This window comes from Cercospora kikuchii (assembly GCF_019650295.1).
Source record: "Cercospora kikuchii DNA, contig_00007, whole genome shotgun sequence".
Lineage (NCBI taxonomy): Eukaryota > Fungi > Ascomycota > Dothideomycetes > Mycosphaerellales > Mycosphaerellaceae > Cercospora > Cercospora kikuchii.
This window is the reverse complement of record NW_025408588.1, coordinates 469597-481958: the sequence shown is the minus strand read 5'-3', so window position 1 is coordinate 481958 and position 12362 is coordinate 469597. Positions and strand designations below refer to the sequence as shown.

The 12362-nt window shown below is 53.3% G+C and overlaps 3 protein-coding genes across 3 annotated transcripts; 1 reads left to right on the top strand and 2 right to left on the bottom strand.

The window, feature by feature from the left end:
• Positions 1-50: 50 nt before the first annotated feature.
• CKM354_001029600 (uncharacterized protein) lies at positions 51-845 on the top strand (the record flags this gene model as incomplete). Its single annotated transcript, XM_044805749.1, has 1 exon — positions 51-845. The coding sequence occupies one exon, from the start codon at positions 51-53 to the stop codon at positions 843-845; it is 795 nt and encodes a 264-aa protein (XP_044661684.1).
• A 1182-nt stretch (positions 846-2027) lies between these two features.
• CKM354_001029500 (uncharacterized protein) lies at positions 2028-4227 on the bottom strand (the record flags this gene model as incomplete). The annotated part of the gene is made up of 3 exons (XM_044805748.1): positions 2028-3924; positions 4090-4122; positions 4205-4227. 3 exons carry the CDS (start codon positions 4225-4227, stop codon positions 2028-2030), a joined length of 1953 nt encoding a protein of 650 aa, XP_044661683.1.
• A 1172-nt stretch (positions 4228-5399) lies between these two features.
• Positions 5400-7794, bottom strand: CKM354_001029400 (uncharacterized protein; the record flags this gene model as incomplete). Its single annotated transcript, XM_044805747.1, has 3 exons — positions 5400-5927; positions 5985-7168; positions 7218-7794. 3 exons carry the CDS (start codon positions 7792-7794, stop codon positions 5400-5402), a joined length of 2289 nt encoding a protein of 762 aa, XP_044661682.1.
• Positions 7795-12362: the final 4568 nt, after the last annotated feature.

Sequence of the window (12362 nt, the reverse complement as noted above, 5' to 3'; positions counted from 1 at the left end):
TTGTCTTGTGCCGCTGCCACTCTGTTTCTCTTCTCAACATTGGCATCAACATGACCGGGCGAGCAGTCGTACCCTCCATCGAAACTTCGCCATTTCTGGCCCTCAGCAAAGAACTACGACTCACCATCTATGAGTTCCTGCTCCTGTCAGACCGTCCCTTCATGATTGGTAGAATGCAGGATCACGGCACAAGTCGGTCGTCTCGGAGGAGCCCTCGAGACGTGAATCAACGCCACCGCCCGGTGCTCCAACGCCATAATGAAAGACACCGACCGATCCAGCCTCCTATGACTCGTGTCTCACGACTGATTCGAGATGAAGCATTACCAGTGTTCTACGCCATAAATCATTTCTGGCTCATCCATAATGAATTTCAACCTTGGCCAAAAGACCTCCCAACATACCGACTTCCCGGCCCAGGAAGATATTCCGAACTATACTATTGCGATGCGAGACGCGGGTTCCACCCCTGGCTCCAACAAACGCCCCGCTCAATGTTCAACGTAATACAGCGCATCACCTTATGCGGCTATGTCTGCTGGCCAGATCGGATAATGATACACATCGATCTCAAAGCTCGTAAAATTACAGGTTCAAGACATTATACCACCTACGGAGACGATATCGTAGATCCACCGAGTTGGGCACATTTCAATATTGAGAAGTCGAGGGAAGCGTTAGAGGATAGAGAGCATGAGGATGGGTTTGAGGCTCTGGAAGCAGTGATTCAAGCGAGTGATACGATTTGGAGGATGGTGGATGATCGGGACGCTATTGCGAGGCCGTTGGGGATGGGCCATATTCAGCAGAGACAGATAGCACATGGTTGGGAGTTTGACTGGTGAGATGATGGAGTGTTGCGTGTTGCATTGTAGTCGTTCTTCTAAGCTAGAGCCTATCAGATGCTGTGTGAGACATGCTGTGGACGCACTGTGGACAGTGTAGCCATTCTTCCTTCTCGTTTCGTCAGAAGAATGCAGAAATTTCAACACCGGCAATGAAGTCTTCCGAAGTGGATGAAACAAGAATCGGGAATTGACCCTTTTTGCTTTCAAAATTCGTGTAATAGCACCTACGCTAGGCAATGGCCATATTCTGTGAATGTTACATTCTGGAACAGTCGATCCTGATTAATAATTTAGCGCAGTCGCGACGACAAGAAAGCCACGAGAAGTGGAAGAGAAATATCGCGGCAAAGAGGTCTAGTATATCGATAAGGATGCCAAAGCTACCTCTCCATAGAACGAACCTACACGACTTTGATATTTGACGTAGTCTAAAAATGTTCAAGGAAATATGATCATTTGATATCACATAAAAGGCAGGATGTATTCTTGTTTTCAGTTAGCGATGTAGAAGGCACACGTGAGCGAGCAGTTCGTTCCATCACCGTCAGTAGTTTTCCGACGGAACCACGCCAAATCGCGTCCACGAGACCCGACCCTGCACTCAAACCACGAAGCAGAAACGACGTACAAGCTTGAACATATCTCCGTTTGTGCCAAGTATACCATTAAAACTAATCCAATCGCTCAGAACGCCAACGATGCAGATGGAATCATGTAATTCGTGCTCATTTCGATGTTATCAGCCTTGCGTGGAATAGGCAATGAGACCTACAGCAATAGTAGTAGTAGTGTGTGCAAATAAACCCAATCAACTTCGCCTCACCACGCTCGCCTTCCCATGCCGCATTGCTACCTACTTCACAGCAGTCTTGCGCTCTCTCTACCGTTTTCCAAGTTAGTGTCGACATCGTCGTCAGCAACGGACAGCTGCTGCTCCACTACGGAATCGCTGTGCCTCCTCGTAGTGTCATCGTGCTTGCGAGCGTCCGTCTCTGGAGTGTGCAAGACACGGGATGGAGGACGACGAATGGGACTGCTCCTCGCCGAGCTCAAGCCCCAAGGAGGCGAAGGAGTAGCACGAAATCTCCCGCCCATCGCCCTACTCTCATCCTCCTCACCAGTCCCATCAACTTCCCGCCTCGCCATCAAAGCCATCATCATCCTCCTCCTCTCAGCTTCCTAACCCCTCGAAGAGGACTGATTCCGATGATGTCCATTCACCGCCCCACCACCATTCTTACTCTTCCCCTCATCTCCTCCAAGAAACCTCTCCATAAAGCTCACATAATCATACTTCGGCAAATCCCGGTCCTCCTTCAAATCCGGGCCCGAATGCAATGGCATGCTGTCCATCAACTCCTTCACCACCTCTTCTGGAATCAGGCTATGCGTCAAATCCAATTCCGTCACATAAGGTTTCCCATCCGCCACCTCTCGGAAACTCTCAAAGACTTGCTCCGCCGTGTTCTGATCCTCGGTAACATCGACCATGAATCGGATAAATTGCTCGAATGAGACAGATCCTCCTCGTCCCGCCACTTCAAGAAAGCGCTCGTGCATTTCTTCTTCATCATACACAAGTCCCAATGAAGCCAACGCAGCCGAGAATTCCAATTCTTGCAACGAATTCGATAGATCTCGATCGAAATGTCGAAAAACTGACTCGAATTCCTCCAATTGAATCGGAGTCAAATTCGTCATATTCCTCGCCACGATTTGATTATCCAAGAAGGCCAATTTCTTCTGCACAGAGCTCCGCACAAGACTCAATTCGTATGCCAATTCATCGTAAGTGTATGTTGTGTAATCGTTCTCTTCAATATTGGCTTCTTGACATTGTGAATCCAGACTCGCGATGATATCCAAGTACTGATCCAGAGGTGGCAGATTTCGTGAGATCTGCGAAGTATGCTCCAATTGATCTTCGACGTCGCCTTCGAGGCCGGAAATGCTGACGCTGATGGTCTTGAGCGCGAGAGCAAAGTCATTAGCCTTGTCCGCGAAGGATTTCCGTAAGTTGTTCTTGATGTCGCGGATTGTATTGTTGATGACTTGTGATCTTGTTCTCTCGGCTTCCATCAGGTCACCCCAGGCAGAATCGAGTGCTTCCAGGCTCAGCTCCTTCGGAGGCTGATACGGCCTTAACCGGTATGTATTCAGCTTGGTCTTGATGTTTCCCAACATGCCAGCCAATTCACTCTTCTCAGCAACCCATTCTCTCTTGGCCTTTTGCTTATACTTGGTAAACTCTCGACTCTGCTCTTTCGCATCGACATACGTCCCATCGAACGTCGCAACCTCCCAGTCCTCCTTTTGCTTCGCAATCGCCGCCAAAAGCGCCTTCATTCTCCTCTCGTAGTTGTTCTGCATCTCCCACGCTCCTTGCATGTTGTTCACAAACTTCTCCACTCGTCTCCCCGCATTCTCGACCTTCTCCATCTGCGAGAAAGCATGGAACCAGTATGCAATATAAGTCATCAAAGACCTCTCATCCGGCTTAGCCACATCTGCCACATCCTCCACATCCAAGAGGTCCGGAATTCCAATCTCTTTGCTCGCGATATCGAATGCAAGCTTCATATTTCCCTTGTGATCACTCTTATCCAATTGGTCGTAATCAATCAGATCCGGTCGGTGGATATCCAAAAGAGCGCAAAACGCCAACCCATCATTCCAACTGCTCGAGAAGTCCCTCACTTCGACTTCGTCATAGCACGCCGTCTTTCTCTGACACCACAGCAACAAACCTTCCCTCGCAGACAGACCCTGATCATTGATATCACTAATCGTGAATCGCAAAATCAGTGTCCAAATCAACCCGAGAATGATCTTCCGGTTCCCATCCACGACATCTTCAGCTCCAATATTCGTTAATTGAATCTTCCGACTCTTGATGAAATCGAGCGCGATATTGACATTCTCAAAGCGTTGTACACGGAGTTTAGGACGAGCGGCGTAGCGGCCGAGGCTTTCGGCGGAGAGGATTTCGAGGAGGTGGATGAGGATGACGCCGTCGCTGAGGTCGCTGACGAGGTTATCGAGGTGGAGGTTACGGACTTGGAGTTTATTGTTGAGCCTATTGAGGGAGATTAGTGACTCGTTTCAAATGACATCTCTTCGACATGTAGGCAAGCATCGTATTGCCATATCCATGCGTATATGTTTCATCATGTTCCCCTCACATCGTCTCCAACCCCTCCATTGTAACACAACGTGACAGAAGAACTCGAATCAAACTCACCATTTTCCAAACGTCTTCTCCTGGACCTTGACCCTATTGCAACATGTCGTCAGCACTTACTCTTCCCTCCCCTCCTTCTCCCCTCTCTTCCCCTCCATGTGATGCTCTTTCTTACCAAGATTGTTCCAACACCGCCATATCTCAATCGGCAACCATGCAACAGCCAAAAAAGTGCGGGAAACCAGTGACTCTAGATGAGCATACTGCGCATATCACACAAGCTGACCGGCCCCTCCAACCAGCAGTGCAGCAGTGCAAGTCGCGAGATATTGGCTGTTGCCGCTGCTGCCCAAAGCTGCCTGCACGATAAATTGATGATCGTCTCGGTCCGTGTTCGGGTCACTCTTTCGTCTTCGCTGCTCGGGCTGCACAAACAGGCGGTGCAATCCGCGTGCAGTGTCGACGTGCGGTCGTGGCGGAGTGTTGTATGTATGTTTTGACGTGTGTTGATTGACAATGCGGGCAGCGGGTCAGGAGAGTCAGGTACAGACGACGTGCGTGCAGTTCGAGAAGGTGCTGTTGGTTGATTGGCGCCGGTCGGAGTTGCAGTGCGCAGACCCGCCCAAAACAAAGGCGCCAGTCAGTCGGCTGAGGGATGGCGGAGCTTGATCCCTGACCACACGCGTCTTACCTCCTCAGTCTAGATTTCGAAGTGTCTCCTCTGCTTTCTTCAACAGTGCACTACTGTGGCAACCATTCTACAAGCGATATCCTGAACACTGTGAGATACTGCAAGAATACTTGGTCATTCGGCAGTTCATGGTAGACAATGCGCAATCGTGGCATGTCTACGCACAGCAGAACCTCTTCGCAACCCCTCAGGGTCCAACAAGACCGTGCCGTTTAACAAGATGCAGATCACCAGAACAGTTTACCTCTCACATCAACCAATTGACATAAATTCTGAGATGCAACAGACGCTCATGGGACTCTCAACGACATTGGGTTGAATTTCTTTACTCCTTTTACAGCTCGTACAGAGTAACAGTACAAATAGTACAAACACATCTGCCTCTCTGTTCTCTCATCTCTTTCTTTCCGACACTGCAATCGACACAAATTCCTCCTCCTATACTCCTCGCCTGCACAGTCAACATATGAGCATAAATTCCCTTTCCTCACTCAGATATCGCCACATAACATCATAACACATGTCCTGTCCAGTTCTTTTCTTTTCCAAAAGTTTTTCCTTTTTCCTCTTTTCTTTCCCTTTCCTTCCCTTCCCAACCCTGCCCCTCATCATGAGTTTCATCATTCCCAAATACAAAAGAAAAAGGGTATCTGACAGTAAAGTCCAGGCTGGCATGCTTTCAAATCCATCCACCTTCTTGCCCGTCACCAGGCAAACTCTGGATTTGCATCCGACTGGGGTTGATCGCACGTCCTCTCTGCACAACACGTCCACTCTGGAACAGTAAAGCTCGATCACCAGGCGTCGCGGGTCTTCTCATCAAGATTCCGTCACTGATTGCGCGATCAGTAACAGTCGGTCGTTCCTCGAAATCAGGGAACGACTTGCTCTCATCTTTCCCATCAGGGCTATGTGGCACGCTTTCCAGAGTGCGGAAGGTTCCCGAGGCCGCACTCTTCCTCACGCTTTTGCGGTTGATGTTGTAGCTGTGCAGGAGATCGGGGATCGAGGATGTGCTAGCGGAAGACCACCTTGTCGAGTCCGATGCAGAATTTGTCTGGAGGGAGCGACCAGACGACTCGAAGGAGCCGTATGAGGAGCTCTTGCGATGTTTGCTGCCTCCCACACGGGTCGATTCCGGATCGCTGAGATACTCGGGAATACTGCTGTCGAATGCCGGGAAGTAGGTCTGCGATGCGTATGGTGACTTTGTTTCCTGGTCAGCACCTTCCATAGTCAAGCTGAATGTGGGAGGGGTGCCTACCTCAGAAGTCTTGATCTCCACCGACATTGGTGGAGTTTTGGTCAGCTTGTCGGAGGAAGCATTCCTGGCAGCCAAGAAGCCGCGATGCCCGACAGACGAACCACGCTTGTGATTCTGTGGAAGACCATCCTCCATGTATGGCGATGTGCCTGGGGTAGATGATGTTGAGATATGCTTGGCGTCACTCTCGAGCGCAGATGGATCATTCATCCACCCAGAGAGTCGCACGCCACCGCTGCCACCCGTCTCTGGTGACTCGTCATCTGGACTGGGTACAGGCAAATGCTCCTTCGCATCTGACTCGCTGGCGGCATGTTTCTCCCAGTCAAAGTCGCACGTTGCTTCCGCTTCCTGCTCAAAGGCCCAATCAATGTCATCTTCCCAGTCTAGGCCGACGGGTATATCGGAGAATGCTCTCGTAGACGCGCTTTGTACTGTGGGAGCTGCAGATTTGCTCGATCGTTTGCTCTTGTGAGAAGCAATACTTGCGGGATACTCGATTTTTGCCCCAGGTGGTGCAGGGAACTGCAGTCCGATGATGTGCCGGTCGGAAGCGAGTGATGTCTTCGAAGGTTTCTGGCCGATGGCTGTCGCGGCAGCTTGACCTGGCACGGGCGGTAGGGGTTGCTTTTCACGGAAACTTTGACCCAAGGGTCTGCCGCGTGTCGGAATCTGCGCAAGCTGACCGGATGGCGGTGACTCTTTGCTCGGCGGACTTTGCCGAGTGTCTTCGTCGAATGCGTCCGAGTGCAAGTGCGGTGTTGTGTGTGCAGCGCTACTTGCAGTTGGAGAAAGGAGATTTGGCGAGGAGGCCGAATGGCGCGGTGATCGTCGTGGAGGCGATTTGAGTGCGGGTCGAGCATTGAAGTGTTCATCGAGATTGTTGAATTTGGTGTCGGCAGTTTCGTCGAAAGTCGTTTCATCCACGCTGGGGCTAGATCGGTGTCGAGAAGGAATGGCCTGAGCTTGGGGAAGTGCAGGAAGAGCCTTTGCAAGACCCATTGAACGTCGTCCTGGATTTTGCTGCAATGCGCGACCTTGCGCGTCGAAATCGAGCAACTTGTTTTGGAAAGCCGTCTCATCGACAGTCTCGAGGCGCATTGGGAGGTTTTTGCGATCCGTGTGGCCGACATGATGGAAGTTGAATGGCGATGAGATTGAGGTCTTCTTGCGGTGATGGTAGACTGCACTTGGTCAGCTCGTGCATGCGAATCCTTTCCATACGTCACTTACAGTCGTTCTCGTCTCTAAAGTCCTGCGCGCCTGCGTTGCCCTTCACTTCAGCTTTAGTCGACTCTTCCTGGAGAGGCGACGCGAATGGGATTAGTGCGACATTGGGCTTCTTCGATTCGATTTGGTGGCTATGTCGCGAACGTTTCACATTCGGTCGGGACGAGATGGAGCCCTTTCTCCCTCCGAATATGGAATTTCGAATGCTCTCGATCTGATCGGAAGTTTTCCTTCGCGCGTGTTCGCTGCCAGCGGTCATCGGTCGTGAGCTCGGCGTGTCTTGTCTGCTCTGCGATCGCGGGACTTCGCCTTGGGCTGTAGAGATTGACGCTTGGAGAGGCTGCATGGACTGCTGCTTGCGCGTGTTCGCGTCGGAGCTGTGTCGGCCAAAAAAGGACAATCGTTTCCGTCGCGTGGTCTCGGTGGGAGACGCAGAGTCGGCCTCGTGGTCGGGCAGTGCCCGCGCGGGTATTGCTGCTGGAACCTCTGCGGCAGCCATTTGGTGGGTGTCAGACAGACGGTAATTGTTTGGGTCCGTCAGACTTGAAGAAGTCGGGTCAGAAGAAGACATTGATGTCATCGTCACCGCTCAATGCGCATCCCTTGGGCGTCGCGAGTTGCGGGCACTAGACGAGAGGGTGGGCAAAGAAGGTTTGGCTGTGCAGGATGCTTAAGTGCCAGCTGATCCTCGGGCGGTATCACAATGTCGACGGCGGTTTCGCAATGAGTGTGGGGAGACGACAAAAAGAAAGGCAGAAGCACAGCAGGCGGGACGGGGAGTGGTGGTTGTGTTTAGGGAGCGTGAGGGCGTCGGGATGGATGATGATGAGGTGGGTGTGGTGTGTTTGGGATTGCCCGCGAGCGATAGCACCTGCGAGTCGCGGCGATAAAACTGTACGACGCAGCTGCTCGCACAGGCCAATCTGGCGTGCGCCCAGGATCATGGGTCGACGACGCTACTCGGCTTCCCAGCATCGGTCAACCCTGTCGCAGGCGCAGGAACACTTGCACTTGGCCGTCTCTTGCCAGTCTGCGCAGCTCCCACGAGATTTGGCCCTCCGTCAGTGGCTTCCACCCACTTCCACCGCCGGCCCGCCACCCGTGCGAGCGCGGTCGTCTTCATCTCTCCAGCGCCGTCTATTTGCGGATAGGGTGTGCCATTCTCGTGCGGCTTGACACCTACGGCATACATAGGCGTCGCAAGAGCCTCGCCTCCCGGCCTCGTCACCAAAACAGGGTCGCGCTCAGGAGGGGTGTGCCGTGTGCTCGTAGCGGCGTGTGCATCCGGAGGGGCCCTGCGCAGCGGAAACTCGCAGGACAGGCAGCGTGGCCGGCATGGGTACGCCCCTGGTCCTGGGGGCGCGGGCACAGTGCGCGCTGGAACATCCTCCATCCACACGCGCTGCCTCAGCGCAAGCGAGCGTGCTAGCACCCATCGAACTTGGGCAGCGGGTCGAGATCCTCTTGCCATTGCCCGATCCATCGCACGCGACATGCCGTCTCCCAAAGCGGCGACGACAGCAGCCGCCGCGTGCTTCACCACCACCGCCGCCGTGGACAGCAGGTTGTCAGCCGCCGCCCCGAGCCCGGGCGGACGGCGACGACAATGGCTCGTTGCCGTCGCGGCACAGCACCGCACCACCGTGCACACGGCGCCGATCGTGCTCGCGAGCTAGTCTTACGCGGCAGCTGGAAAGACGACGAGGGCCGGGGTGCGATGAGGTCGACACGACCGGCCTGCCCTCCCTGCCGAAGCGCGGCCAAGTCGACCGGACGGCGGCCTCCTGAATCTTTTGACACCAGGAATCCCGTCACCAACGCGCCCGCCCAACACAACCACCCACAAGAACGGGTCCTCATCTCCACTGCTGGGAGTCGGCGGCGGAGTGCTGTGGTGGAGGTCAGCGACGACGACGCGTTGCGAGAAGCGCCGATGTCTCCGCGCTGCCCGCCGCTTCCACCCGCCGCTACACGTCGAGCACATCGAGCATCGAGCACACTCGTCGCACCACGCTGCCTGCTGACTGCGAGATCCGAGACACTGGTGGGAGCACCAACCACCAGCCTAGAAGCATCGCCCACACCCAACTCCCCTCCCTTTTGGGCCGCCTGCTTTTCGACGCCGGAGCACCAAGTATCACAATGCCCCCGAACTGGGAACCGACATCAGCCGCGGCTATCTTCACGCTTCCTCCTCAGCCTCATGCCATGCCCAGTCGCCGCAGCGCACTCGGCGACACCTCTGACATGCGCTGACGGGCAGTGCGACCACCGCTGACAGCAGTACTCGATCTCATGACCATACATGTGACCTATATTCTGTACAGCCCAGGCACAGCATTGCATATGTGCTGCCCACGAGACCGGAGTTGCAGCGCTGACCGCAGGGCCTGCATGCACCTCATATTGGCGCGACGCATCATCTTTCCGGTTTGATCGTCAACCCCAATGCGTCAGCACTTGTTCGACGTCTCACCACCAATTGTTCGGACCTACATGCGGTTGAGGCGTTGAGCTTTTCTTGACTTCACGTCCACAGCAGCTCCCAGCAACCAGTTCAATCGCCAGGTCTAGGTGGGTTCACGACCAGGGCACTGTGATGTATCGCATGCATGTCTATTGTCACTTTGCGTACCTTCCACCTTCTTCCACTGACTACACGCTCAAAATGCTGTGCCAGCATTTCTCCGTGAATGGGCGCTGAAGGGCACATTCATCCTTACGAGAGGCATTTTCAGCGTCGCACCGCACAGCACTATGGTGTGCGACCCTCCACGCTCGTACTCCACCGCGCGCGATCCTTCTTGTGCGCCTCAACGTGTATTTGAACCATGCTCTTGTGGAGCCGCCCGACTTTGTTCCTTGCACGGAAGCTGCAGCTCGCCCATCATCGAACATCAATCACATCCGGCATTGCATCGCTTGGTCTGCACCACTCGCCGGATGCCGCTCCGATGTGAACTTGTTCGCTGCCAGCATTTCCGGGCGCTACAGAAGCGCTATGATCGTTGGACCCTCCATTTGGCTCTCCACGATAATATGGGAGCCATCGCCTACTGATCGCCTAGGGTGGAGCAGCATTGCTCAACTTGGCCCCTCAGTGGAGCTTGTTGTAGTCCAAGCTCATGTCTAGAACGTACGAATCTGACAACACGTTCAAACTTGCCTGTTTTGGAACTAACAACAATAGCAACGGACAGCGAAATTGCTTGTTCGTTGCCCTATAGCTGCCCTGTTTTACATGGAAGCCGCTTGAGGACCCGCGAACGCGAGTGGGCTGTGCAAAGTAACAACCAGCAGGCATGAACCTCACATTGTCGATGACAGAGCCACATATCCTGGTCTCTCGGATTCCTCCGGTTGCGGATCAGCTTCAAGAAAAATCCCGATAGCCATAATTCGGACCCTTCAATCAGTATAAGCTCGGCTCGACAGCAGCAACGCTGTGGGGTTCGAAACACTGATGCGTAGAAAGGGCAGCACACAGTCGATCTGACCAGAAGGCACCTTGAATGAGTAGCACGTCTACACCTCCCACCGAGTCGGATACAAGCCCGACATCTGCTGTCCGATGCCAGCAACCGAGAAGACGCAAGCAAGAACTGTATATAGCAACCGCACAAGCGGTCAAGAGCCAGGCTCCCGATGTGCATGTCAAAGTTTACAAGATTATCCAAGGCTGGGAAACAACCAGCAACCAAGCAGAAAACGAGCGACCAATCGTAAAGATGCGTTTGCTACAACCATGCGGCTCTAGAACTGATCGACTCCTTACAGGCAAGCGCATGCGATGTACCTATAGGGTGAAACAATACTTCATGCATCAGCTTTTGGACAGTACTTTGGCATTGAGAAGCCAATCGAAAGTCGACTTTGTGAAAGTTTTCCCTGCAATTCTCCCTTCTGACAGCTTGCATTCATATGCACAGAGGGATTTTCTCAGCTACCCATGGATACGAATCGATTGTACTCTGAACGACCGAGTGTCATCTCTTTCGATACACTCAATCCTATCTCATCTCACTACCAGCAAACCGGCCTCATCGAGCGACCGAAAGCCGAGCACAGTACCTTCGGCCCACAAGCCGACCGCTCAACTTCACCCACATGCAATTCACTTTTTACTTCTCACCGTACATACCCGACCAACCTGGTTACAACAGCAGCCTCCAGAGCAAAAGTCCTAAACTAGGTTTTCGGCAACTTGCATATTTGCAGCTTGCCGTACCCGTTGCCGGAAGACTTCCTTCTGCGGGTGCTTGTTGAACTTTCGCGATTCAGTGCCGACAGCCACCCGCTGATCCCGTGGGTTGCACATACATCATCGACATCACTTCTACCGCTGGAAGTCTTCGCCAAGCTGCTCTCTGCCGACTGCTTTCTTCTGCATATGCGGCCGCTCGGGGGGCCTGGGAAGATTGTATCGCGTCGCTCTGCGGGAAAGACATCAAGGCTCTGATATATACCGGATTATCTGTCGTGGACATCATTCGCTTTTCCATTGTGACGCGAGGCGCGTCGTGGTATGATGATAAGGCTCCATTCTCTTCGCTGCACGACACTGACGCGTGCCGCTTGTCCGCCCGTTGCGACACCGCTGGGAAGGTGTGGTAGGCGCGGACATCGATCGGGATTAACACAGGTACTGAAGACGGCCTTTTCTGGTTTATCTGATGAGGCAAGTCATGTTCTATTCTGCTTACCGCTACGATGGTAAAGGTGAGGTCACTTGTCGCCAACGCCATACGCTTCTCTACACATGATGAGTGACGTCCATGCTCTGGAGATCTCTGCTTTGTGCACAGTGTGCGCTGCGAAAGCGCGACAGATCTGCAGGGCCCAGCGGCGTACGCCACAAGTGCACATCCTGTGAGGCGGTCGGTTTCGGTTCGCTGCCGTAAATACACTTGACTTCCATCGCACATTTTCTCTCCTGCAGTCACCGCTCATCGCACATCTCCAGCAGAGAAAGTCCATAGACAGGCAAAACCCAGCGACCTGGATAGCAATGGTAAACGGAAGCAGCACCGACGAAGATGCATCGCGCCAATCACCACATGTTTGGTTGAAGAGCGCGCCACGCCATGCTTCACGCACATGCAAAACTTACCAATCTTAGTTCATACGCCGGCAATGTAAGTGAACGCA